The 26014-nt window shown below is 38.9% G+C and overlaps 4 protein-coding genes and 1 pseudogene across 4 annotated transcripts; 4 read left to right on the forward strand and 1 right to left on the reverse strand.

Moving 5' to 3' along the window:
- The first annotated feature begins 753 nt into the window (after nt 1–753).
- LOC146330716 (histone H4) lies at nt 754–1153 on the forward strand. Its single transcript, XM_084714240.1, has one exon. The coding sequence runs from the start codon at nt 788–790 to the stop codon at nt 1097–1099; it is 312 nt and encodes a 103-aa protein (XP_084570366.1). The 5' UTR covers nt 754–787; the 3' UTR covers nt 1100–1153.
- A 3299-nt stretch (nt 1154–4452) lies between these two features.
- Nucleotides 4453–5969, forward strand: LOC146330717 (histone H1 pseudogene; annotated as a pseudogene).
- A 1837-nt stretch (nt 5970–7806) lies between these two features.
- Nucleotides 7807–8260, forward strand: LOC146330718 (histone H2B 1/2-like). The gene has a single exon (XM_084714241.1). The coding sequence runs from the start codon at nt 7836–7838 to the stop codon at nt 8202–8204; it is 369 nt and encodes a 122-aa protein (XP_084570367.1). The 5' UTR covers nt 7807–7835; the 3' UTR covers nt 8205–8260.
- Nucleotides 8261–18727: 10467 nt separating this feature from the next.
- LOC146330719 (histone H3) lies at nt 18728–19212 on the reverse strand. Its single transcript, XM_084714242.1, has one exon. The coding sequence runs from the start codon at nt 19183–19185 to the stop codon at nt 18775–18777; it is 411 nt and encodes a 136-aa protein (XP_084570368.1). The 5' UTR covers nt 19186–19212; the 3' UTR covers nt 18728–18774.
- Nucleotides 19213–19456: 244 nt separating this feature from the next.
- LOC146330720 (histone H2A-like) lies at nt 19457–19987 on the forward strand. Its single transcript, XM_084746864.1, has one exon. It carries the CDS (start codon nt 19554–19556, stop codon nt 19935–19937), a length of 384 nt encoding a protein of 127 aa, XP_084602990.1. The 5' UTR covers nt 19457–19553; the 3' UTR covers nt 19938–19987.
- Nucleotides 19988–26014: the final 6027 nt, after the last annotated feature.

Raw genomic sequence — 26014 nt, forward strand, 5'->3', positions numbered from 1 at the left:
AACTCATGCAACAGAGTGTTCTTCAGTAAATGAGCTACTTTTTGATAAGGTTGAACGTGGCCATGTGTACAAGAAAACCACCCACCCACACACACACACACACACACACACACACACACACACTTTAGTCTCTGTGATCAAATGTTGCTTTAACACAGTGAATATTAATGAGGTCAATAATCACACCTAACTTAACACAAAAAATAGCAACAAAGAATTCTGAAGGATAGACAGATAGATAGACAGCTCAGGACCAGCAGTCCCCTCCAGTCCCTGATTTCCAATTGGAGTTGGTCTGGGCTGGGGGATTGGGTGGGAAGAAGAGGTTACCAAGTTCACCATTAATTCACCATTAGTTCACCATCACCTCACGTCAATCACCATAATTTTTAATTTTCAATTTTAATTTTTTTTTTCTCTTTTTTCTTTTACTCTTTTTTTCTTTCCTTTTACCCCCATTTTCTTGATTATAATAAAAGTGGTACAAAGAATTCAAGAACATCACAATTGCCCCATAATTAAGAATAAGAGAAAGTATAATATTAATAATGAAAACTTTTACGATAAGAACCCTAAAAATTGTTGTCTTTTAAAATATTATGTATGTAATGATGTCAGTATACTGTATACTTCATGAAGACAGACAGGGGGCGTCATCAGCCCTCATTAGGACCAAAGAAGAAAAATAGACCCGCCTCTATTTTCTATTACGTCCTCAGTTAAGCTTTAAATGAGGGGTGCCGCGACATTTTTGGTACACTGACGATCTACTGTCTGAAATATCAGGATGTCTGGCAGAGGAAAGGGAGGAAAAGGACTGGGTAAAGGAGGCGCTAAGCGTCACCGTAAAGTTCTCCGTGATAACATCCAGGGAATCACCAAGCCCGCTATCCGCCGTCTGGCTCGCCGTGGTGGAGTGAAGCGCATCTCCGGTCTGATCTACGAGGAGACCCGCGGTGTGTTGAAGGTCTTCCTGGAGAACGTCATCCGTGATGCCGTCACCTACACCGAGCACGCCAAGAGAAAGACGGTGACCGCCATGGATGTGGTGTATGCTCTGAAGAGACAGGGACGCACTCTGTACGGCTTCGGAGGTTAAAGCGCTCATTCTGTGTCTTTAGAGAAAAAAACCAAAGGTCCTTTTAAGGACCACACACTCACTCTGTCAAGAGCTCAAGTCCTTTATTAACATGTTTTCTTTCAGACAAGGGAAAATATCAGGTAATGTTATCACTTCATAATTTCTTATCAAAATTATTTCAATAGCTTAATCAAAAGTAGTCTTATCTTTGCACAATGGAAATTATACTAAGTGATGCTGTTATTAAGTGATTACAAACTGGTAATCGCGTTGTCATGTTTATAATGTGGTGTACATCCATAAATAAAACTGACTTCACTGAGTCAAAGATCACTGACCTGTTATAACGGAAAATCATTTACTTCAGTAAAAACAATATCAAAACCACAATATAAAAATACTTAATTACAAATGCAATACTTTGAGTGTTCCCTTTTTTTTTTTTTTTTTTTTCGAAAGGTCAGCATTTTGATTGCTTTTATTGTACTATGGTACTAATTGAGCTGAACCTACGAAAATTGAAGGATGGATTTAACTTAAATCATTTGTAATGCCTAACATCGCAAGATCTCAGACCGAGATGTCAGCTGGAGCCAATTCAAGGTTTGATTTGGAAAACAAGGTAGACAAACTTCGCTCAAAGAAGTTGATGCGCTGGATAAAAAAATGGTAATGTTGATAGGCGATATGCCTATCAACATTTCAGTTAGGTGGTTAATCAGGAGGCTCATTAACGCTGCATAACAGAGCTTGAAAACAAACTTCAACTCACAATGGATTTTATTGATAAACTCGAAAATCGTCATGGCCAAAATAATCTGAGGCTTCTGAATATGCCGGAATCACTGGATGAAAACGTTGGGACGTTTGCCTTCCTGGTCAAACTTTTGGATGAATAGTGGAAATAAGTGAAGGAAGAGGATTTTGAGAGCGTACACCGCCTCGGCCCATTTATAAAGACAACACTTTCCTCGTATCATCATCAAGATGCATCATCTCCAGAAGAAAATAATGATCCTGAAGGCTGCGAGTAGACGAGAACCAGGTGAGACAACAAGGTTCTGAATCATCCCGGACATCTCGACACAGCGAAGGCAGAAACGAGAGGCGTTCTGGCCCTGGAGAGAACAAGTGCATAAACGTGACATTAAAACCAAACTGTTCAAGAAGGTGACCGGAGTAAAACATGCAACTGAAAAAGTAGGATCTCAAATATCAAAATATATGAAAGTGAAAAATGAAAATAATTTATTCAGAAGAATTACCAATATGAATCATAATTCTATTTAACCTGAAAAAAAAGTGTGCACTTATTTTTATTTTGAATATAGTGATGTATTTTTCAAAACTGAAGATCAAAACTTGAAGTTTCAGTTTCAAATTTTATTTTTTTAAGTGCAAAACTTTTGGCCCCAATATTGCTCCATATATAAGTCACTGCAATGTGAATTCTTGTAATAAAAAAAAAAGAAAAAAAAAAGTTATACATACATACAAAATAATGAAAATAATTCTCTCTATGTATCTGTCTATCTGATACAATCAATTGTTTTTAAACACTAGGTCATTATTTTGAGAAGTCAGTATTTATCACAGATTTCTTTTGACATAAATTGTTGCCATATATATATATGGATGCATTTTAAATTGATCTCTCATGCATTATGTTCATTTAGATGTGGTTTGAAGAAGGCTGCACAAAAAATAAAAAATAATCCAAAGTAAAATTACTTAAATTATATTTAATTCTGAAGTATTGTTTAAGAATAATAGTTGGACTATAGTTATTAATGCATCATTAATGCATGCATGTTCACCAGTTTAATGTTGCAGCTGGTAAATGTGGAGCTGATTCGAGGTACTTTATACAGGATAATTCTGGGTAATGATACACCATAATTTATTTCTTGGTCATGTTTTGGATTGTTCATCTCAATCTACAAAGTAGAGTAGAAGTATAAAGTAGCAGAAACTAAAAATAGTCAAGTACCTCATTGTTATTAGTGTTCAGCAGTGGTGGAAGATAAATAAGTACATTTACTAAAGTACTGTACTGAAAAATGAGTTAAATAGTTAAATAGATGAGATCAGACAACAGCTCAAAGTTTGGGCCCTTTAGGTCTGTGGCTTTGTTGAATAATAATAATAATTATAATAATACTAACTGCATTAATGGAGAGGGGCCTCATGTTGTTTTTTGCCTGAGGCCTCGAAATCACTAAAACCACACCTGAGCATGGGTAACAAATGGAAAATAAGTTAAACTATACCTTTTCATATTGGTGCCTCTTAAAATCCATAGGTCACTCAAAATTGCAAATATAATTTATTATTATATTATATAATGTATAATATATATTATATTATATGTTGCACACGGATCCACTGATACTGGGTACTGATACACAACAAATCCCAAGTGAGGAAAATGAGTGTCTGTATAACAGTGGTGGAAAGAGTACTGAAAATCTGTACTCAAATACAAGTACTATTACATTGCTAAAATATTACTCAATTACAAGCAAAAGTACTGGTGTTCGAAAAATACTTAAGTAAAAGTACAAAGTATTTGTCAAAAAAAACCTACTCAGACTATTAGTTACTTTTAACCAATGATGTCACCATCACCTCTCCAGAGGCTCTAAATTTTCTGTGTTTTGCTTTACCAATAGTTAACACTAACGATCAATTAATCATTAATAATTGATTTGAGACAAAGCAAGTGTTTTTTTCCCCTCACTTTGATTGGTTGTCTTTTTTTTCTCTTTCTTTTTTCTTGTTTGTTTGTTTTTTTGTCCATATGTCCTGGATCTCATTGGCTTTTTTTTGCTATCAAATCACTTTATTGGCTATAAAAATGCAGATAAAAGGTCTGGATATGATTGGATATGAACTATGATTTTAAAAGTAACTAAGTAGATTACATGCCATAATGAATACTTAAGTACAAGTAAAAGTACAGACATGAAAATCTACACATAAAAGTACAAGTACCCCAAAAAACTACTTAATTCCAGTAATTTGAGTATTTGTAAATAATTATTTCCACCCCTGCTGTATAATGTTCACAATCAGCTCCAGTGATGGTACTGAAGGTCAGTTTTCAAACTGTTTTCATAAAGCTATCAGAAAAAAACAAACAAATGAACTGATCTCAGCTCTGCTGAATCTGAACTGCTGAGTTAGTTTGAGATTTTTGAAGTAAGTCCAGATCTCCAGTTTCAGCATCAGTACAATACAGCTGTTGTGTGAGAATTAATGAGGTTTTGTAACATTCAGCATTCATCAGTGTGACTGTTACATTTAAAAACATGTTTTTGTTCATTAACAGTAGAACTTAACAGCTGATTGAAATGAAAAGTCGTCCTCAGTGAGCAGCTCTGATACAAGTCTGGCACCAGAAGCCTCGGCCATCATCAGTGTGTTTGCTGCTACCAGAATAACTTGACTTTCTTACAAAGTGATGATCAACAGATGCTTGTTTTTACTTGGAGTCTGTGAACAAACACGTGGAGCAGCTGAAAACGGCTTTTGATGGAGCTCGGATGGATTTTCAAACATTTTAGGAGAGAAATGAGTGAGAAAAGTGTCTGAGCAGCGCTGGACGCGGCGGTGAATGTGTGAGTTTTAGAGGCTCCTCAAAGAAAAAGCAGAGAGCATCAGAGCTCTGCATGACGTCAATATGAAGAGACACAAGTCCACTATCGACTCCTTCACTGTCAGTCTTCAGAACTTGTCCCACATTTAGTCTGGACTCTTTTATCGATGAAGAGAAAACACAAGTGACACGACATTCACACCGCTCAGAGGAGCCACGGGCTGGACTGAGTCTCCACGGTTCTCATGGTGTGTTTAAATACAGACGCTTGATCTGGATTCTCCAACATTTCAGTCAGACTCTTGAGTTGTAGTAAATAGGAACAGAATATTCACAGAACATGGCAGAAGTAGCTCCAGCTCCAGCAGCCGCCGCGCCGCCGAAACAAGCTAAAAAGAAGGTTTCCAAACCGAAGACTGGTCCCAGCGTCAGTGAACTCATCATCAAAGCTGTGTCCGCGTCCAAGGAGCGGAGCGGCGTGTCCACGGCCGCTTTAAAGAAGTTTCTGGCTGCTGGAGGCTACGATGTGGAGAAGAACAATTCCCGCATCAAGACCGCTATCAAGGGTCTGGTAGCTAAGGGGACTCTGATCCAGACCAAGGGGACCGGGGCTTCTGGATCTTTTAAGATGAGCAAGAAGGTGGCTGAGCCTAAAAAAGCCAAGAAACCTGCACCTAAGAAACCCGCTTCTACTGCTAAGAAACCCGCCGCTAAGAAGCCCGCAGCTGCTAAAAAACAGAGTATAAAGAAACCAGCAGCGGCCAAGAAAGCACCGAAGACCAAGAAATCTGTGGCGACCAAGAAAACAGCCCAGAAGAAAGCAGCCCAGAGCCCCAAGAAAGCCAGAAAGGTCACAAAGAAAGTAGTCAAGAAAGCCCCCGCAGCAAAGAAAGCCCCCTTAAAGACCAAACCTAAAGCCAAGAAGGCAGCACCCAAGAAGAAGTGAGCTGTCATCACTTTTGTCTCTCTCTTCACAAAAGGCTCTTCTCAGAGCCACCACGTCATCAATAAAGAGCACTTTCCTGCTTTTTTTTGTGTCACCAGTAACAGTAATAATCAGAATATTATCTCTAGAACAATTATTGTAATTCAAGAGAAGGATTAAATCATCCATTAACAGGCAATAAATAAATGATGCGGGAACGTATTTCAACAAGAGGGGAGTGATTCCGTGTGCGCACGTATTGATGATTGAACAACTTTAAGATGTAGGGTAACATACATGAAGTTTAGTCTGAAACTTGTGAGGTAGTGATGTGTCGGTCACGAACGATCCGGATCTTAGAACCGGCTCTTGATTGCGAGCCGATTTGTTTTTTCTCCTCATTATTTTCTGTTAAAGCCGCACGTGATTGGTCAAGACATGTGTCCACACTGAGTAGAAGGAGGAGGAGTTACAGACACAGCACAGTGAGCACAGGAACAGGGGGGAGGGAGACGAGAGAGAACATGTGCGACAGACAGAGACAACACGCTGGAAAGGTGAGAAAATACACTGTTTCAGATGAACTGAGATCAGGCAGCGGCTGCAGGAGGTGGAGACGAAAATCTGCAGTCAAGTCAGACAGTTTTCAACAGACTTAAGAGAGAATAGAGGAAGAGACACTAAGATCCTGTTAGATCACCTGTAGGTTACCTGTAGTCTGCAGACCACGTTCATAGCTGAAGAAATAAAGTGTGTTCTTTATCGCTGATAGAAGTTAAAATAGTAGAGATCCTCCTTCTGTCACATGTAACATCTGTTCTTTATCTGCCTTGTAAAGCACTTTGTTACTGTTATTCTGATAAGTCATATATATAACCTTTATTATCAGACAAAATATCTGCTTGTTGACAGATTAAAACTTCATTACACAACAGAATATATCCAGTGTTAAATATTACAATTACACAGAAAATTATTATTTTATACAATATGTGGTGTTTGTAAAATTAAGCACTCTGCTGAATTTTGTAGCACTCTCCTCCACATTGAGTATATAAATAAAGCCATATAAATAATAAACATTTGATAATGTTTTTACATTAGTAATTTATTTTACACACAATTTGACATAATTTTTGGTACTGAATTGATTTAAGCAACAAAAAATCTGAGGAGCCATTTGGGAGTCGAGAGAACAGGCTCTGTTTAGTGATCCAAGCCAAAAGAACCGGCTCTCTAAAAGGAACCAGAATTCCCATCACTATTGTGAGGAAATGTGAAAGTGTAGGTGGATGCGTTAGAGGCTGTGACATCACCAAGCAGGACTCTCTGCCGTGACGCTCTGATAGTTTGTGGATCCTTAATGTTTTATTGAGGGAAAAACGTATCATTTGTTACATGCGGTGGTTCGAATATGAAACCAGCAACTTAACTATCCTGCTAGGAGCTGATGATAAGTTAAATTTTTACTTTTGTCACTCTGTTTCCCGTCTGTTCCGTGAGTAACAGTGCAATTTTCATTCTCATCACTATGAAACAAGCTATAACCATCAACAGTTAAAATAAATTAAAATGTAAACGTGGTCCAGATTTATTGCATCCTGGTTTTTGCTTAATTTATGAAGGTAATTGGTATCATCATATTATTGTTTTCTTATTGTGATGCAAATATATATCTGTTAGTAGGAAAATATTCAAATTTATTAGGAGGCCATAGGCAATGATACCAGTTATGTTATTACCGTATTATTATACTTTCAAAGCAACATGAGATCAGTGTCAAAATTTGCATTCAATTATCTGGAAACAACAACAACACATAATTACTGAGATATGATTGTATTAATGTGTTACATACTGTTAGGGTGTTTCATACAGCAGCCAATGGTTTACAACCAAATGTTAAGAAATTACCAAGAAAAATTAAATAACCAAGAAATTTAATTTGTAATTAGTTAAATATATGTTGATTTGGAATTTGCAGAATACATTAAACAACAAATCATTATAGTCTATAAGTATTTACTTGTTACAACTCAATAAAGATTTTTGAAAAAAAAAAAAAGAAGCAGGAGGTCACTTTGTTATGGCGCATGCTCAGTCTCAAGCACAACATTTCAGCCAATTCTGTGTGAGCAACAGCACAGTATGATTTGCATGAGGCACATATATATTGAGTATCCTGACCTCACTCAGCATGTTCGCTTGAGGAAATTTTGCTTGTAACAATCATGCCAGACCCAGTGAAAGCACCGAAGAAGGGCTCGAAGAAAGCCGCTTCCAAAGCCTCTAAGATCGGCAGGAAGAAGAGAAGACCTAGAAAGGAGAGCTACGCCATCTACGTGTACAAAGTTCTGAAGCAGGTCCACCCCGACACCGGCATCTCCTCCAAGGCCATGGGCATCATGAACTCGTTTGTGAGCGACATCTTTGAGCGCATCGCCGGTGAGGCCTCCCGTCTGGCTCACTACAACAAGCGCTCCACCATCACCTCCAGGGAGATCCAGACCGCCGTCCGCCTGCTGCTGCCCGGTGAGCTGGCCAAGCACGCCGTGTCTGAGGGAACAAAGGCTGTGACCAAGTACACCAGCTCCAAGTAAACCCGCTACACTCACTCACTCACTCCAACAACACAAAGGTCCTTTTCAGGACCACACAACACTTCAACTGAGAGCGGAGCTCCTGTTATTGTGCCTCCAACACATAATGTATTGTCTTATAATTTAAAAAAACACTTTAAAAGTTTAGGTCAGGCTTTGTTCTAGTCAGGGATTCAAAATTAACTGACTTCTGTTTAAGATTCATAATTGTTATATATTGCAGATGTCTTGAGTTGTAAGTGCTAAAAATACCAAGTTGATGTAGAGAGTTTAATATAATGGACTTTTGTGAATCAGTCTCACGGGGAGTCCTTTACAGCAGGACTCTGGCCCTTCCTCAATATGCGTTCTTCTCTGTTCATGTGTTCTTGTGTACTTGAGAAATGTCATCAGTCTCAGTCAAAGTACTGTTCCACTTAAAAAGTCTGCATGTCCCAAGTACAGTCAAATACTTGGATGTGTTCTTGCCCCGCCCATTTTATCGTGGATGCATCGGGTGGGGACTTGGGGCAACCACGTATCCCAGAATGCAGTTCATAGCAACACTGGCAGAGGACAAGACCCACAACTGTAAGTTACAAGTGTCAAATAGCCTAATCCCGGCATGACCTCTTGAAATCTGCTACTGGCTCTGATATCTCTGTAGTAGTAAAACATGAGATATAATTTGTTTTCCACACATGTAACAGGCAGTCTTTAGTCTCGGAAACTAACGTATTATTTTTTACCGGGCAAATCAGTTTGGCTTAGAACGAAATTAAGGGTAATCATTTTTATATTTTTATTTAACTTTAACGTTGTACCAGAGCACTATCCTTGTGCTTTCGACCAAATGTTTGTTTGCTTGTCTATTTTCCATGCCGTCCAAATGTAGTATACTTGTAATAATGGCTGTCATTGTGGATTCAAACTAACATAAGCAATATTTAAATCGAGGGACAACTGAGGAAACCTGGGCCCTCATTCAGTGGCGGGCGACAGTAGTCAGGATGGGAGTGAGTGTTGATTTTGAGTGCTTGTATCATTGCTTGTATGGCTGGGCAAGTACTAGAGCCAGATTTTTGCAGTCTTCATCCATAATGGACATTATCTTATTGAAGGAGTGAGTCACCTCACTTATTCCTGTTTTTGTTTTTCCCAAGGACTTTGTAACTACTTTGGGCATGGCCATAATGGCCAAGCAGGCAAAAAAGAAGTGGAAAGGATAAATATAAGGTAATATGCCTGTTTCCCTGTTTGGTATTATACTGAGAGCCTTTCTGAGACTTATTTTAAATAAAGTACATAGCTTTAGTTTGCCAGGCCAATCGGTTTTATAATGTAATAATTAATAACCTATTTTCAGGAGCTAAGAGACCCACCAACAGGCAAAGATTCCAGGAGAGTGACCGCTGCCACCTGGCAGTGGTACAGTGAGATGGATGCTGCACTCCAGGGGCCTCTACCCCTTTTGCAGCAGAGGGCAGGGCCAGGCCGAGCAGGAAGAGGTCCAGGGAGAGTGAGCTACTGGACCTTTTGAGAACAGGCAGCGAAGGAAGACGAGAGGGAGAGAGAGGAGGAGAGAGAGAGGGCAGCAACAGCCAGAGCTGAGCACTATTTTTCTCTGTTTGAAAAATTTGTGGACAAATTTAATTTTTTTTAAGTTGGAGTTGGACAAATTTTAAATATATGTTGTTATGAAATGTTGTAAAGTTGTTTATTAAATTCTCTTTTGTTTAATATTCAATCCAGGGAATTCATTTTTGAAAGCAATGATGTATTGTGTATATTTACAACAAATTTCAACACATTCAACATATATACAAACACATCAATCTAATCTATTGTATGTATTTAATTCATACAGTATATATAATGGCATCTAAATTCTGTTTTAAATATTTTTTTAACTCCAGTGAACATGACTACATCTGGAGAGGGTTACTTTCTAGATGTAGTCATGTTCACCCAGATGTGCAGGCAGCTCCTCAGGAGCAGAGAGCTGTGCAGCCAGCCTTCTTCGGACACCGTTCCCTGACAGGTCCCTCTCATCAACCTCAGTGTTGCCTGGGTCATCCTCATCGTCTGGGCCCTGGCCTTCCTTTTCTTCCTCTTCCTTCTCCAGGATTTCACCAGCTGCCACACAGATGTTGTGCAGGATGCAGCAGGCACCAACCACCTTTGGGGCAAATTGAGGCCAGATCTCGAGGGCCCTCAAGAATATTGAGCACCATCGTGTTTTAAGGACCCCAAAGGTGCGCTCAATGATGTTTCGTGCCCGTGCATGGTGCCTGTTATATCAGGCTTCAACTTGGGCTGTTAATTAGAATTCAGGCAGAAAATGTATTGTTGTTTCAAAAATCACCAAAGTAACAACATAGTGTGTGTGTGTGTGTGTGTGTGTGTGTGTGTGTGTGTGTGTGTGTGTGTGTTGAATGAGAGTGTATTCTTACTTGCTACAGGCTGGTGATATGGTGTCATGTTTGCAACAGGATGCTGCAGGCATGGGTATCCTCCATCTCCCAACAGGAAGTACTCAGCTGGTGGATACAAGGTCTGGTGGTACATTGGGGATCTTTGGAGGACAAGTGCATCATGCACTGATCCTGGTTGGCCAATGAACACATCAAGAAATGCACCTCTGGCATCACAAATGCCCTGCAGGGTGACAGAGGAGAAAAGCTTTCTATTTATGTAGCTTCTGTTCTGTGGCTCTGCAGGAGGAAGAATCCGCACATGGCACCCATCAGTGGCACCAGCAGCTGACCGAAAAGCCTCATAGCCAGCAAGGTGAGCAAAGCCAGCCCCCACCTCCGCCATATGCTCTGCTTTGGGCAAATGGACAACTCTGTGGAGGATGGTCATCATTTCCTCAATGACTTTGTGGACAATCCTATACACTGTGGCTAGTAGCATGGCAAATATGTCTGCTGTTACCTTGTAGGAGGCTCCACAGGCAAGCCAGTAGAGCGTGACCAGCACCTGGACTTCATGGCTCCATCCATGGGCTTTTTCCCGGGGGGGTATCTGGAGCAGCATGGTGATGCTGTTCCTGGAAAGCCTGAAGGCCAGTTCCAGCTCTGCTCCAGAGAAGAATGTGGTCAGGATAGGCAAATTATGATTGATTTGTGCGTACCTCTGCAAGGGGCTTTGGTCCTATTAAAAAAAAAAAGTTTTTTTTGTTTTTTTTTTAGAATTGTTTATTAATTGTTGTTACAAATTGTTGTTGTATTTATGTGTGACCTGTTTGTTCAGGTGCTTGAGAAGGTTTCTAGGTCTTTCATAACTTGATAGGCTGTGTAAGAGCATGCTCCCAGGTTCTGAGACAAGAAGTTCCTGTAGCCTACATGATTACTGTATCACAGACATCGAACTTCCTGTTGTGTTGAAGGTTGTCTGGATAATGTCTAACGATATACGTGACATGATGACGTACAGGTACTTCTCACAATAATGCAGTGGTTCTCAAACTTTTTCTGTCCTGACACCCTTCAGAAGCCGAAAAACCAATCCTATGTTTTTTTTTTAATCAATCACTGATGATGATAGGGGAAGAAACTGATAAAAAAAAGAGTCAAGTTGAATTTAGTTTCAGTGAAATAGAGACCAACACATAGTATCAGCAAACCCTTGATTATTTACCTCATATTTATTCTACACTGTTTCAAGCCATATGTTTGCCGAGGTCATTCACCCCACCCTCTCTCAGGTGGGTTGCAGGAGATTTTATTGAGGTTGCCAAATAAATAAGAATAATTTCTGCAAGTTTAAGATTTATATCTGCGGTACATCTTTTATACATTTAAAATGTATATTGTTTTCCTGATGAGAGGAAATAAAAACAATGAGATGGTCTGTTACGTCAGCCTAAATGCATTTATTTCTCAAAGTATTTGACATATATGTTTTCAATATCATATGTTAAAATAATATGAGGTGATTCAGAAATGGCAAATAAAATGGTCAAGCATGTTAATTTATGCACAAATTAACTTTTCCCAAGATTTATTGATAAGGCATCTTGTGAACTGGGTCGCAGTGGTTTGTCATTTTTAAAGATTGGGTCCCTAAAAAAAAGTTTGGGAAACAGTGGGCTAAACCATTTCAATATTATTAACGTAGTGTTATATATAAGCTCTACAATGTCCATCTCAGTAAGGTTACAGCACCACAGCAAGTTTTCTTTTTTTTTTTTATGTAATCTGTTTTTGAGAGGTGTTTGTTTACCCCATATGAATGAGCATAGACTAATATTTGACACACCTCTCAGTATAACCCAGTACATTTCAACATCACTACAAACTACAGCTGACAAAATATAAATCAACGTCTCTAAATTAAATGCTTAATGTAGGGGTACCAAGTAAACTGTCAAGTTCTATGTAAATTGGTTGACAGCCTGACAAAAAGGCTCAATGAATAGACAAACTTACAGTGCTAGAGAGACACGCCAAGAAGGCACACCTCCTCTCCATCCTCCGCATCCTGGCTCATCTCTTAGGGATCCGCCTCCTCAGATCAGCAGCCTCCTCTTCAGCTGCTTTGTAAAGTGAACTGGTGGTGGTAGCTGTCAGAATCTGATCCATGTTATTTTACTGTTTTCTACCGTCTAAATACCTCGTCTGAAAACTCAACTCCACTACTACAACAACAACCTTCCACAAACAATGTTCCCGCCATTGGCTCTTTATATATAGGCCACAAATCAGTGAAATGAAATATTAATATTTTTAAAATGAAAACCAAAACACACAGGGTTGTGTTTTATATCATATTTCGTTTTATTTCAAATATACATTAATGGTGAAAATAACTGGAAGTGGGTAAGCCAAGACGAGCTGAGATGGTGACGTCATATTTCATCAGAGTTTATTTACAAACGTAAAAGGATATTTCTACTACAGTTTATTATGGCCAGCAGGATGAGGGGTTACAGTCCTCACAGCACCCCTTCCCATGCTGGTGCAAGTTATTAAATCACTGGGCTATAAATAAGTAATTAAATACATAGCAAAGTTTATATATTTAATTATGAAGCTTTTATGGGAAAAATATTTGAGAAGGATAAACAGTATGATTTAAATCTGTAACAAACTCAGCTGCTGCACTTATTGTAACTTATTTTGTGTGTGTGTGTGTGTGTGTGTGTGTGTGTGTGTGTGTGTGTGTGTGTGTGTGTGTGTTTTTAAATCAATATGTTATCAGTGATATCTATTATCTACTGTACTTTCATCCCCTGAATGCACCTGGGGGAGTATCCTTTTAGCACTGTTTTTTCGAGTAGGGGAGAGCAGGACATCTTGTCACGTGGGTAAGCTGTCACATGGCATATCTCCTCAACACCAGATGGTGTTCTGAAATATTTTTGTTCTTGACATGCAATATATATCACTGTAAGCTGAGGTGAACAGTTTAAATATATCCAATCATCAAAGTAAAAAAAAACACTATTCCTGTAGCTTATTAACCTTATTCCCCAGAATAGTGGAGCGTAAAGATGTATTTTGCCTAAATGAAGTGTTCTTAAGCTATCTCGTGGTAAAAACGAGCAATAGCACATGTCACTCTGAAGCGAGTTGCCTCATCATCTTGTCACATGTGTCAATTTGCCATATTATCCAATGACAGCCCTTAACAATTTTCAAGCTGCTAAAGTAGGTGGTTGCTATGCAACATGTTAAAAAAAACAACAAAAAACCCCACACTGTGTGTTGGTATATTGCTTCACACAGTGTTAGAGGATGTAATCATTGTTAACAATTTGTCAACAAAATGGTCGAAAAAAGAATGATAATACTCTTAATACACCAAAAAACAAACAAAAGAAAAACAACCTCTAAATAACTCAGACTAAATTGAGTGTGAAAAAAGATTTTATTGTACAACAACTCTCTGTAGTAAACACACAGGGAACTGTTTTAAAAACATCTAAGGACAGCCTACATGGCTGTTCATACAGCTGCTTATTTTCTGGAAGAACACTTTACCACCTTTTATCTACCCTCAGGCATCAAAGACGGCACTTCTAACTCACTTCCTGGAACATGAAACGTGATCAATCCTCCCCCCATGAATTCAGTGTGCTGCAACAGAGACATTGGAGAGCAGTGTAAAAAGAGGCCCACGTGTCTCCTATCTTTGCGTTAGACACACTGACAGTTTGAGGATCCTTAAGTTTTTCCCTCAATAAAACCTATCATCTGTTAAATGCAGACTTGTCCAGGATGTACCCCGCTTCTCCCCCAGTGTCAGCTGGGATAGGCTCCAGCCCCTGCGACCCTTTGGGAATAAGCGATCACAGAAAATGAATGAATAAATGAATGTTAAATGCGGTGGTTTGAATATGAAACCAGCAGCTTAACTATCCCGCCAGGAGCTGATGATAACTCTTGAGTTGAGTTAATTTTTCTGGACATGTTGGAGATCTCTTTAGTGATTCTGTTTCCTGCCTGTTCTGTGAGTAATAGAGTGTAATTTTCTTTCTCATCACAAGGAAACATATCATAACCATCTGCAGTTAAAAGAAAGTAAAATGTAAACGTGGTCCAGATTTATTGCATGCTGGTTTTTGCTTAATTTATGAAGGTAATTGGTATCATCATATTATTGTTTTCTTATTGTGATGCAAATATATATCTGTTAGTAGGAAAATATTCAAATTTATTAGGAAGCCATAGGCAATGATACCAGTTATGTTATTACCGTATTATTATACTTTCAAAGCAACATGAGATCAGTGTCAAAATTTGCATTCAATTATCTGGAAACAACAACAACACATAATTACTGAGATATGATTGTATTAATGTGTTACATACTGTTAGGGTGTTTCATACAGCAGCCAATGGTTTACAACCAAATGTTAAGAAATTACCAAGAAAAATTAAATAACCAAGAAATTTAATTTGTAATTAGTTAAATATATGTTGATTTGGAATTTGTATAATGCATTAAACAAAAAATCATTATAGTCTATAAGTATTTACTTGTTACAACTCAATAAAGATTTTTGAAAAAAAAAAAAAAAGAAGCATGAGGTCACTTTGTTATGGCGCATGCTCAGTCTCAAGCACAACATTTCAGCCAATTCTGTGTGAGCAACAGCACAGTATGATTTGCATGAGGCACATATATATTGAGTATCCTGACCTCACTCAGCATGTTAGTTTTAGGTGAACTTGATGACAACAACCATGACTGACCCATAAATGTCATTTTGTCACATGATGTCTGAAGTTGTAAAGTAAACAAGAAATCATTAAAGTACTAAAAATACCAAGTTAAAGTTTAGTTGTTGCAGTGAGTTTAGTATAACGGACTTAAACAAACGCACCCTACAGAGCGCTTTACCACCTTTTTATCTACTGTCAGGGCATCAAAGACACCCCCTTAAGTCTGCAACAGAGAAACTGGAGAGCAGTGTAAAAAGAGGCCCACGTGTCACCTATCTTTACTTTTTGAAACGTATCATCTGTCACATGGTTTGAATATGCAGTCAGCAGCTAAACTATCCTGGAGAGAAGTAATGAAGGTATGTATTTAGAAAATTACTTTGTTATACTCCTGGTCTGTGTGATCTGAATAATACTGATCCAGTACAAAGTTATATTTACAGCTCTGTGCTCTATGTGTAGTGATGTTACTGTTGTGTGTAGTTTGATGAGTAATCTCAGAGTAACATGAGTCATCATTACCTGTGAAACATCAGGGACGTTACTGCTATAAATACTGTAGAGGAACAGCATTAAGCAGCACGTGTTATTGTTTTAGACATGTTGGAGAAACTCTGAACAGCCTGTACATCACAAACTGCAGTGATATGAGTATATTACCAACATAATATCAGACCTCTCATTAACATTATCTGTATTTCCTGTGTATTATTTCTTCAGAGACTTGTTGAAGAGACGACCCTGGAGGAGCACAGGCAGCTCACCACTCAGCTCCTGAGGAGGCAGACAGGACTGTTTGATGCCCTGATGATGCATCAGCTCAGACATGGTGCCCCACCTTTTACTGGAGTACCAGGGTATCATGGTGTACTTGTGGTAACTGTAGGAACATGTTGAGGGGGCCTGGGGTTGACAACAGGGAGTACTGTTACACAGCCTGTAGGCATTTTATTTTTTGGCAACATGTCTCTTTAGTGCAGGGAAACTGACTTTTCATCAGCAGCTGCTGCATTTGAAGCATCAGGGACAAGTTCTCTGATCCCACTGGACATCACACAAGTTTCATACCCAGAATCTGAGTTTCCTTCCAGGCCTTCTGGAGTGTCAATACAGGACCACAAGTACTCAATAACCTGTGTATATATATCATCAGGGAATCAACCAAAAGTTTTATTTGTTGTATATTTTACATTTTATTTATTATTATATTGAAAAGTATGTTCTATATTTACATATTTCTGCTAATATTACATATACAGGTTATTTAGTCAGTCCATTATTTATTATTTAATGTTACATTGAATTGTAAGTGCAATTAAAAAAAGATAATAAATGAGATATACCTGCTGTAATTATTGCAATTATATACATATAAATATGTACTTTTATATTAAGTTTTTTCCTGCAGTGTTGGTACATTTTCATGACCATTCATGTTTCACTAATGTATATTATCATAACAGGGGTCAGCTGTACCTTACAATTTTGTACAAAGATGAATCTAAAAAAACACCACTGACAAAAATGACACAGGTAATATAAACTGTTATTTACACAAACAGTTTTGGCATCTCTTTCAGTCTTGATAATACAAGAAGAAATGCTGTCTGACAATCATAAACTTGCAGCTTTAGTGTTCAAACAAACATTTCTGCAGCTTATTCTGTCTTTATCAGTTGCTTTGATAAAGACAGAAAAAACAGACGAGCTGTTTGTTTGAACTGAAGACTAAAAGCTGTGAGTTTATCATTCTGTGGTCCTGATTGAGAATCACCCTCTTTGAGCTACTTATTACATGACATTTGTAGTTTACATGTTGATATTCGTAGACTATTATTTATGTTTTATAAAGACAAAGACAAAATCTAACTCGCATTCTGGGTTTTTCCCTACATATTAATCCACCCGCGATTCAGTTTTCACAGCAGCAGAGAAGCTGCGTGTGGAGGAGACTGTTGTTAATGACAGAGTTTATTACAACAGAAACTAACGTGATGGTTAATGACATCATCACCAACCAGATGCACTTATAAAATGAAACAACTGTATAAGTAAATAATAAAGTAAATAATAAATGAAAATGACAAAATTGGTGACAAACCAAACCTGGGTGTCCACACAAATAAAGTCTTTGTGTGAAACACTGCAGTTTAACATCTGTCAAACTACAGACAGCAGACTGTCTGTAAACAGCACGAGACAGAGAGGGTCGTGTCTTGAAGGGAAGCCTAAATCCGCGAAAGACCGCGCGAGTTTGATTATTTCAGTAGATATAACGGCCACAAATCTCGCGAGAGTTGTGCAAATAAAGAGTTACCTTCTGTGCAGCTCCAAAAATAGAAACTCATGTTGTGGTGTCGATGTTTTTAATGTGTCGGGCCGCCATAAATAAAACACTATTCACTGATCCACAGAGAGTCACTGAAACACTGATCACTGACCTGCTGTGATGGAAAAAATACTCACATTCTTTACTTAAGTAAAAACACTAATACCACAATGTAAAAATGCCTACAATTACATTGTAAAAATCTTGCATCTTGTTTTGCAACATTTTTTATTGCTTTTGTTGTACTTTAATGGTATTCTTATTGCTATTTTTTGCAAACTCATAAGAGGAGAAAAAGGTGTCATGTTGGTAAACCAGTCCTCTGTCCTCTGTCCCCTGTCCTCTGGGGGTCTGAGAGCGTCTGTCCTGCTCAGAAGAAAAATGTTGTGATTTTAACATGTTAACAAAACATTCTGGTGACTGTTTCAGTTAAAAGAGTTAGTTCACTCTTCTGTTTGTGGTTTCTGCAGACATTACTACCTTTACTTTTACCTTTGTACTTGAAAAAAAGTAAAAAGTAAAAACAGTAAGAGTAAAATTACTGAGTATTTTTACTTTAGCAATTTATAGTTGTTCATTTAATCGACCCGTCTTATTTTCTTTTTTTGTATATTACCATTGCTCTTAAATAACGCAAAGGTAACGTAATAGAAAAAAAAAAAAACAGAACACACTGAGTTTGATTACTTGAATAACCGCCAGAATAATTTATCGATCATGCTTCAAAGTGGTCCGGCCCATTTGACATCAAATTGGGCTGTATGTGGTCCCTGAACCAAAATGACACCCCTATTGTAGGCTAAAGATAATATTGACAATTTAACAATGTTTTACAATTTATGAAAGTATATAGTAAATAATAGCGCATAATTATATTAACAGAGAGTATCTTTTCTGTCGGAAACATTTCCAGATAATGATTATTATCGTTATAATAATAATAATAATAATAATATTTTAGTTTTTGGGGAGTTATAACTGGAAGTAATTGAAGGTGTTAAAGCTCGGAGCAGCAGAGGAAGAGTGTCTTCAGAGAGAGTGAGGTGGCTCTTAAAAGAGCCGTTGTGTTTGTGGAGCAGCAGCAGATAGTTTAAGCTCTCTCTCCGCGGATGCGACGGGCCAGCTGGATGTCTTTGGGCATGATGGTGACTCTCTTGGCGTGGATGGCGCACAGGTTGGTGTCCTCAAAGAGTCCGACCAGGTAAGCCTCGCTGGCCTCCTGCAGAGCCATGACAGCGGAGCTCTGGAAGCGCAGGTCGGTCTTGAAATCCTGAGCGATCTCTCTGACCAGGCGCTGGAAGGGCAGCTTGCGGATGAGCAGCTCGGTGGATTTCTGGTAGCGACGGATCTCTCTCAGAGCCACGGTACCGGGCCTGTAACGATGAGGCTTCTTGACGCCGCCGGTGGCCGGGGCGCTCTTACGGGCAGCCTTGGTGGCCAGCTGCTTCCTGGGAGCTTTGCCTCCGGTGGATTTACGAGCGGTCTGCTTGGTTCTTGCCATCGTTCCTTCTTTCTCTCGACAGAAGTATGAAAAGTAAAGATACGAGACACGCTGCTCTTAAACTGTGGGACCGGCTGGGATCATGACGCTGCTTCAGACCTCCGCCTCCTGATTGGTGAGAGGCTCCTCTTGGAGCTCAGCACCGCCTAGAGGAGCGACCCACCGCCCGAATCTCCGCTGCTGATTGGAGAGAAATGTGTTCGAAAAGTCCGCCACAATCCAGAGCGGTCGACCTCTGCTGGAGGCTCTGCTGTGATTGGTCTGACGGACCCCCGACCCCGTCCGCGCGCGCTCCCTGAGCATATAATTGGGGTTTGACTGTCTGGTCTTCAGTTTCTGTTAGTCTCGACTTCGGAAAGTATCCAACAATGAGCGGACGAGGAAAGACCGGTGGTAAAGCCAGAGCTAAGGCAAAGACCCGCTCCTCTCGTGCTGGGCTCCAGTTCCCAGTCGGCCGTGTTCACAGGCTGCTGAGGAAGGGCAACTATGCGGAGCGTGTGGGTGCCGGCGCCCCCGTCTACCTGGCGGCCGTGCTGGAGTACCTGACCGCTGAGATCCTGGAGTTGGCTGGAAACGCTGCCCGCGACAACAAGAAGACCCGTATCATCCCCCGTCACCTGCAGCTGGCTGTCCGCAACGACGAGGAGCTCAACAAACTCCTGGGTGGAGTCACCATCGCTCAGGGCGGCGTGCTGCCCAACATCCAGGCTGTTCTGCTGCCCAAGAAGACCGAGAAGCCCGCCAAGAAGTAAAGCTGCTGGATCCTCAACCAGACCCCAAAACGGCTCTTTTCAGAGCCACACACTCCCTCTTAAAGAGTAATATTTTTTTCTATTGCATTGACTCTGAATTATAAATGTTGTGTTGTTCAGACACATAGCTGCCTTCAATATGATTAAAAACTCAGTGGAGCTGTGTTAATTAAATATAAAATAACAGGACTGCAGGTAACATTCTACTGCTTATATCTGACAAAGATAGGAGACACGTGGGCCTCTTTTTACACTGCTCTCCAATGTCTCTGTTGCAGCACACTGGTTTCATGGGGGGAGGGTTGATCACGTTTCATGTTCCAGGAAGTGAGTTAGACGTACAGTCTTTGATGCCTGAGGGTAGATAAAAGGTGGTAAAGTGTTCTTCCAGAAAATAAGCAGCTGTCCTTAGATATTTTTAAAACAGTTCTCTGTGTGTTAGTGATGTGAATTCCAGCTCGTTTTAGAGCTGGTTCTTTTGGCTCAGCTCACTAAAAAGAGCCGGCTCTTTCGGCTCCCAAGTGGCTCCTCAGATTTTTTGTTTAAATTAATTCATTACCAAAATAATGTAAAATGAATTACTAATGTAAAAACATTCATTATATTAAATGTTTTATTTATTTGGCTTTATTTATATACTCAACATACTCAACATGGAGGAGAGTACTACAATATTAAGCAGAGTGCTTAATTCTGACAACAAACACCACATATTATATTAGTTACAAATTTTCCTGTGTAATTGTAATATTTAACACTATATATTCTGTTGTGCAATGAAGTTTTAATCTGTCAACAAGCAGATATTTAGTGTTTGATAATAATAAGGGTTATATATATGACATATATATGACTTGGTTTTACAAGGCAGATAAGAGAACAGTTCTTTTAAGTTTGTTAAACTGTCAACTTGACTGTAGATTTTCGTCTCCACTTCCTGCTGCGGCCGCCTGATCTCGTCTACTTTCCAGGTGAGGCGCAGTTCATCTGAAACGAGTGTATTTTCTCACCTTTCAAACTGTTGTCTCAGTCTGTAGCGCATGTTCTCTCGTTTCCCTCCCACTTGTTCCTGTGCTCACTGTGTTGTGTGTCTGTAACGCAACCAATCACATGTGACTTTAACAGAAAAAAAGAGAAGAAAAAAACAAATCGGCTCGCAATTAATAGCCGGTTCCGTCGTTCACTTCAAAGAGCCGGCTCTAAGATCCGGATCGTTCGTGACCGACGCATACTGTGTGTTTACTACAGAGAGAGTTGTTGTACAATAAAATGTCTTTTCACACTCAATTTAGTCCGATTTATTTAGGGTTTTTTGTTTTTTGGCAGGTGGTGTACTGCTATTGTTGGCCTTTAGCTTTGAATTTTGAACCATTTTAACACGTGTGAGTTTCCCTCCATCTTTTCATCTGTTTGCATATCCCTATCTTTTATCATTCTTTTTTCAACCATTTTGTTGACAAACTGTGTATAACGATTACAACCCCTAACACTGTATGAAGCAGTATACCAACACAGTTTTTTAAAATTATTATTTTAACACCTACTATAGCAGCTTGAAAAGAGTGCTTCTTCAGGGCTGTCATTGGATAATAGGGAAAATTGTCGCTTGTAACAAGATGATGAGACAACTTACCTCAGAGTGACATGTGTCGGTGTCGGGGTGGACCTGCTTCAGAACCTTGTACACGTAGATGGCGTAGCTCTCCTTCCTGCTCCTCTTCCTCTTCTTGCCGCTCTTGGTGGCTTTAGAGACGGCTTTCTTTGAGCCCTTCTTCGGTGCTTTCGCTGGTTCAGGCATTTTCGCTTCAGATGAGTTTTCCTAAAATGAGTGACTTTGACTTCTTCTTCTTTTCATTTCATGGCGGGTGGCAACCAGCTTTAAAGTGCATTACCCTCATGTACTATGATGGAGTGTGGACCACAAGTAGAAGGGAAAAAAAAAGATTCTTTTAATCAGATTCATTTCTTTCAAAAAATGGATTAGACCCCCTTTTAGGCTTAGCTCTGCTATGTCCTCTTACATGATTTCCTGCTTTAGTGTTTCTCACTCTCTGGAGTACTTTTGGCAGTGACATGTTCTACTGATTCCTGTTTCTGACAATATTCGCACAATCCTGAAGGATTAATTTATGTCCAAAAATTTTTATACCATCATATGTGCCCAAAATAAACACATCAATACTTAAAAAATAAAATAAATTAATGAAATAAAATGTGGAATTTGTGGAATGAACAAGCAATATACACATTTTAAATGTTTTGTAAAGCTGTAGCACAGATAGAAATATTACATTTGCAGAATTTCTTTCATATTCTTTTATTTATTTGGTGATCCAACTGACACCTCCTGTGACACACCTGTAGGTCATGACCCAGTCTCTGGGAATCACTGTATCAGAGTGGCATTTCATCAGAGACTAAACTGTGTAGGTGGTGCTCTGTTGCAAACTGAACTACAGCTCCTTCTGTGGTGCAGCAGGTTGCTGCTTTGTGATTGGCTGCAGCTGTGTCTCAGCTCTCCTGGGAGTCTGGTGTAGTCGTGGCTGTCTGAGGTTCTGAACTGACACCATCAGAGCAGGTAGCTGCTGGCTCTGTCCAGGTGCTGAACCTGTGCTGCTGCTGAACATTTTCATGTCACTATTGAAACAGTATAAACTGTGAGTTTAAACAGATTTTAGCCACGCCCCTCTCTGATCAGGAAGCATGCCTGTGTCCCTCTCTTTCATACCATTTTGAAGTTATCATGTTCACGGGTCTGAAAATCAGGGTGTAACTCTGAAGAACATCAGTACCAAACACTAGTCACCTGCTCTGCCTGCATTTATATAAACTTAGAATGTTAAGCAAGTGTCAAGGTGTGTCTCTTTTGTCTGATGTCCAAAATTCTTTTTCTTTCAGTTCAGTGACTGTTTGTTTAACAACCACATCATTTGTGATATTAACTTGGTGATGAATTATTGTGCACCTCATCTTCCATATATTCACCACAACAGCATAAATCATTGTCCAATAAAATTCAAGGTGCAACATGAGAATTTTTTCTTAAATGAAACCATCAATCACTGTATTATAATTCACAAATTCTACAACTACCCCTGCACTAGAAGTACATATTCAATAGTTTCATCTTCATCATAGTTGTCAAAAGGGCTCCAGCTCTTTTTTTCTGCCCTGCTTTTCCTGAATGCGTCACTCCAGTCTCCTCTGTGTCCCAGCCTGTTGGCCACTAGCCTTTGCTCCAGCCGGCCTCAACAAACCTGTTAGCTTCCAGTCTTCACCCGACCTTGTCCCAGACTTGGTCTGTTAGAGCTCCAGGCTGTTATAATGACAGGCATTAGAGTTGTTGGAGTCACCTGAGGCAGAATGAAACAACACTGAGACTGAGAGTGAATGGTTGTTGAGCCTCTTTAGAGAGGATGAATAGAGGTGGGAGATGAATGATGTTGCAGACCTCCTACGGTGTTGATGGAAGGTTTCTCTGTTTTCACATCTCTTCCTCTTCAGAACCATCCGTCCTCCCTATCCAAAATCAAGTCACTGACAACAGCTGGTTGTCTGTCTGAGGTACATGTATCATTTAATTAAACTAATAATTAATCACCTAGATCTTTCTTTTGCAGAGGCTTTTATTCACTTAACAGATCAGGATGAGTTATCACTTTTTGTGCTTGTGTGAACTTGCATTCCTTTAAACTTTATCTTATTTTTATCTTGAGTGTGCTTGTGCATTTGCTTAATAAAAATCAGTAAAGATTTTTGTAAAAAAAAAGAAAAAGAAAGAAACAAACCATTAAAGAACCAGATCAGGTGAATGAAGGCAAAGTAATGATTGATTTGAAGAGGCTTATCACATTCACTGCAGGAGTAGTCAATGCAACAATGGAGGCAAAATCGAAAATAGTGAGGATATAAATAATTGTAAAGGCAGCAGTTTATTGTCTTAACATCAGTGGGCTGTCAAGGGAGGAGGTGAGGAGTGACTTCTGTAATGAAGCGAGCCAGGAGCAGGTATGAGCTGGATAGTATTAATGAATGATCATTCTGCTACAGTGGAATGCTAGAGGTTTGTTGGTCAATGGACAGGAGTTTAACAAGTATTTAGATGATTTATCAGGTAAGACAGATGTTATTTGTGTACAAGAAACATGTCTAAGACCAAATTTGCATTTTAGAATAGTTGGTTATGTATCTGTTAGGTGTGATATATGCAATATATGTTGATATGTGCAACATTTATTAGAGAAGGTATTTCATTTAAAGGAAATGAGCAAGAATACATGACTGTGGAGGTATGGACAAGGAAGGGGAAGTTTGTAATTATTAATTACTATAATCCTTGTAGGAACCTAGATTTGAAAGCAAATGGAAATAGATAAAATTGATTTAAATGAAGATGTTGAAATAGAATTTAAAAAGTTTAGAACTATATTAAAAGCTGCTAATTAGTCTATTGCTAGAAGTAAGAGACAAATGAAGAGGAAAACAGTTCCCTGGTGGTCAGATGAGTGTGGTACAGCAGTGAAAGAGAGGAATAAAACTCCCAGAAGGGAATGACAGTATCCAGTATTGAAGATGGCGGTGGAGACAGCAGTGTCTGATGAAGAGAAGGCAGAGATGATATAAAGCTTTTACTCAAATCAATACCTCTGATAACTAATCTAAAGAGGATAAAAGAGGAAGAGAAATGACAGGCTCTGCTTATCCTGGTATCCTTGAGAGAAGGGAAGATACACACCATACAATGGATGCTCCATTTACATTGGAAGAAAATGAAGAGGGCGATTGTAAGATCTGGATTAAGATCTCCCTGGGAAGGGAATGAAATCTGCTGTGTAATGCCAAGACATTTAGTTGAAGTAGTATGAAGTTGCTAGGGTTTTATAACAAAGTATGGGAGATAGAAAAGTTGCTAGTTGGAAAGAAGCTACAGGAAAAAACAGGAAGGCATCTTTATTCAGTACAACAATAAGCAAGACGTGGACACACCAAGGACGGTGAAAAGGAGCACCAGAGAGGAGAACATCATAACAAGGTTGAGGTTGGACACACAAAACTCAATAAAACACTTTATTTAATCAGTGGCTTTAAATAAACAGTTTGATCATAAAACTGGAATTGTTTTGTGTAATTTATTCTGACTGAATGGACTAAGTTACTAATACTCAAATAAACTAAGTTAACATTTTGCATGGGAATTTCTGATTAGACTGAAAGTAAAATAAATAAATTAGAATAAGTTGAATGTAGTAATTTGATCAGTTCATAGCACCAGCTGATTCATTGTAGAAGACAAATCAAATCATATTGGTTGTGCTAAACTAATTGATCTGGTCTAACTATAAAAGTCTTGTGGGATTTACTCAGTAAATTGGAATTACTTATGCAATAAGATATATGCAAATTGGTAGCTTAATTTTTTTTTAGAGTGCACACAGTATATAAATGAGTACAGTAATCATTTACTGAATGGATATCTACTGATTTATCTGAAGAGAGTTACATCAGGGACTGCTGAAACTGTCATTTAAAACAATGTAAAAGTACTTGTACTTTAATACACACACACACACACACACACACACACACACACACACACACACACACACACACACACACACACGTGTAAATATACATGAACCTATGAACCACACAAACCATACAAAGCTGAGTGAAATGTATTTTCTTTTACCAGAAAGGTCAGTTATCATACTGAATTCATTATTCAAATTAGGTACCATATGGTCAGTCTTGATGGTGATCACATAATGTGCAAACACATTATGTGGGACAAATATATTTCTTAGTTGTTTGTTTTTGTTATTACATGACAAATGAATATAGTCTTAGTGAAGTATCAGCACAGCAGTTTATTTCTGCATAAAACAACAGAGTACAGAGATGCACTCCTCTGCTCTCAGAGGAGGAGAATGTACAGCATGTTACTGTTATTTCACATGAGTGAGAGCAAAACAAAACAGAAAAACAGATGTAGAATCAGTCCAAGAGCATATCACAATAATTTGATTTTAACAAAGTATTTTCTTACAGATAAAGTTTGATAAAACACTGCAGATTAA

The sequence above is a fragment of the Lutjanus erythropterus genome, chromosome 3 (genome assembly GCF_056507025.1).
Source record: "Lutjanus erythropterus isolate fLutEry1 chromosome 3, fLutEry1.hap2, whole genome shotgun sequence".
Lineage (NCBI taxonomy): Eukaryota > Metazoa > Chordata > Actinopteri > Lutjaniformes > Lutjanidae > Lutjanus > Lutjanus erythropterus.

Coding starts and splice junctions, on each gene's coding strand:
- LOC146330716 (XM_084714240.1), top strand. CDS start 788: ATGTCTGGCAGAGGAAAGGGAGGAAAAGGACTGGGTAAAGGAGGCGCT.
- LOC146330718 (XM_084714241.1), top strand. CDS start 7,836: ATGCCAGACCCAGTGAAAGCACCGAAGAAGGGCTCGAAGAAAGCCGCT.
- LOC146330719 (XM_084714242.1), bottom strand. CDS start 19,185: ATGGCAAGAACCAAGCAGACCGCTCGTAAATCCACCGGAGGCAAAGCT.
- LOC146330720 (XM_084746864.1), top strand. CDS start 19,554: ATGAGCGGACGAGGAAAGACCGGTGGTAAAGCCAGAGCTAAGGCAAAG.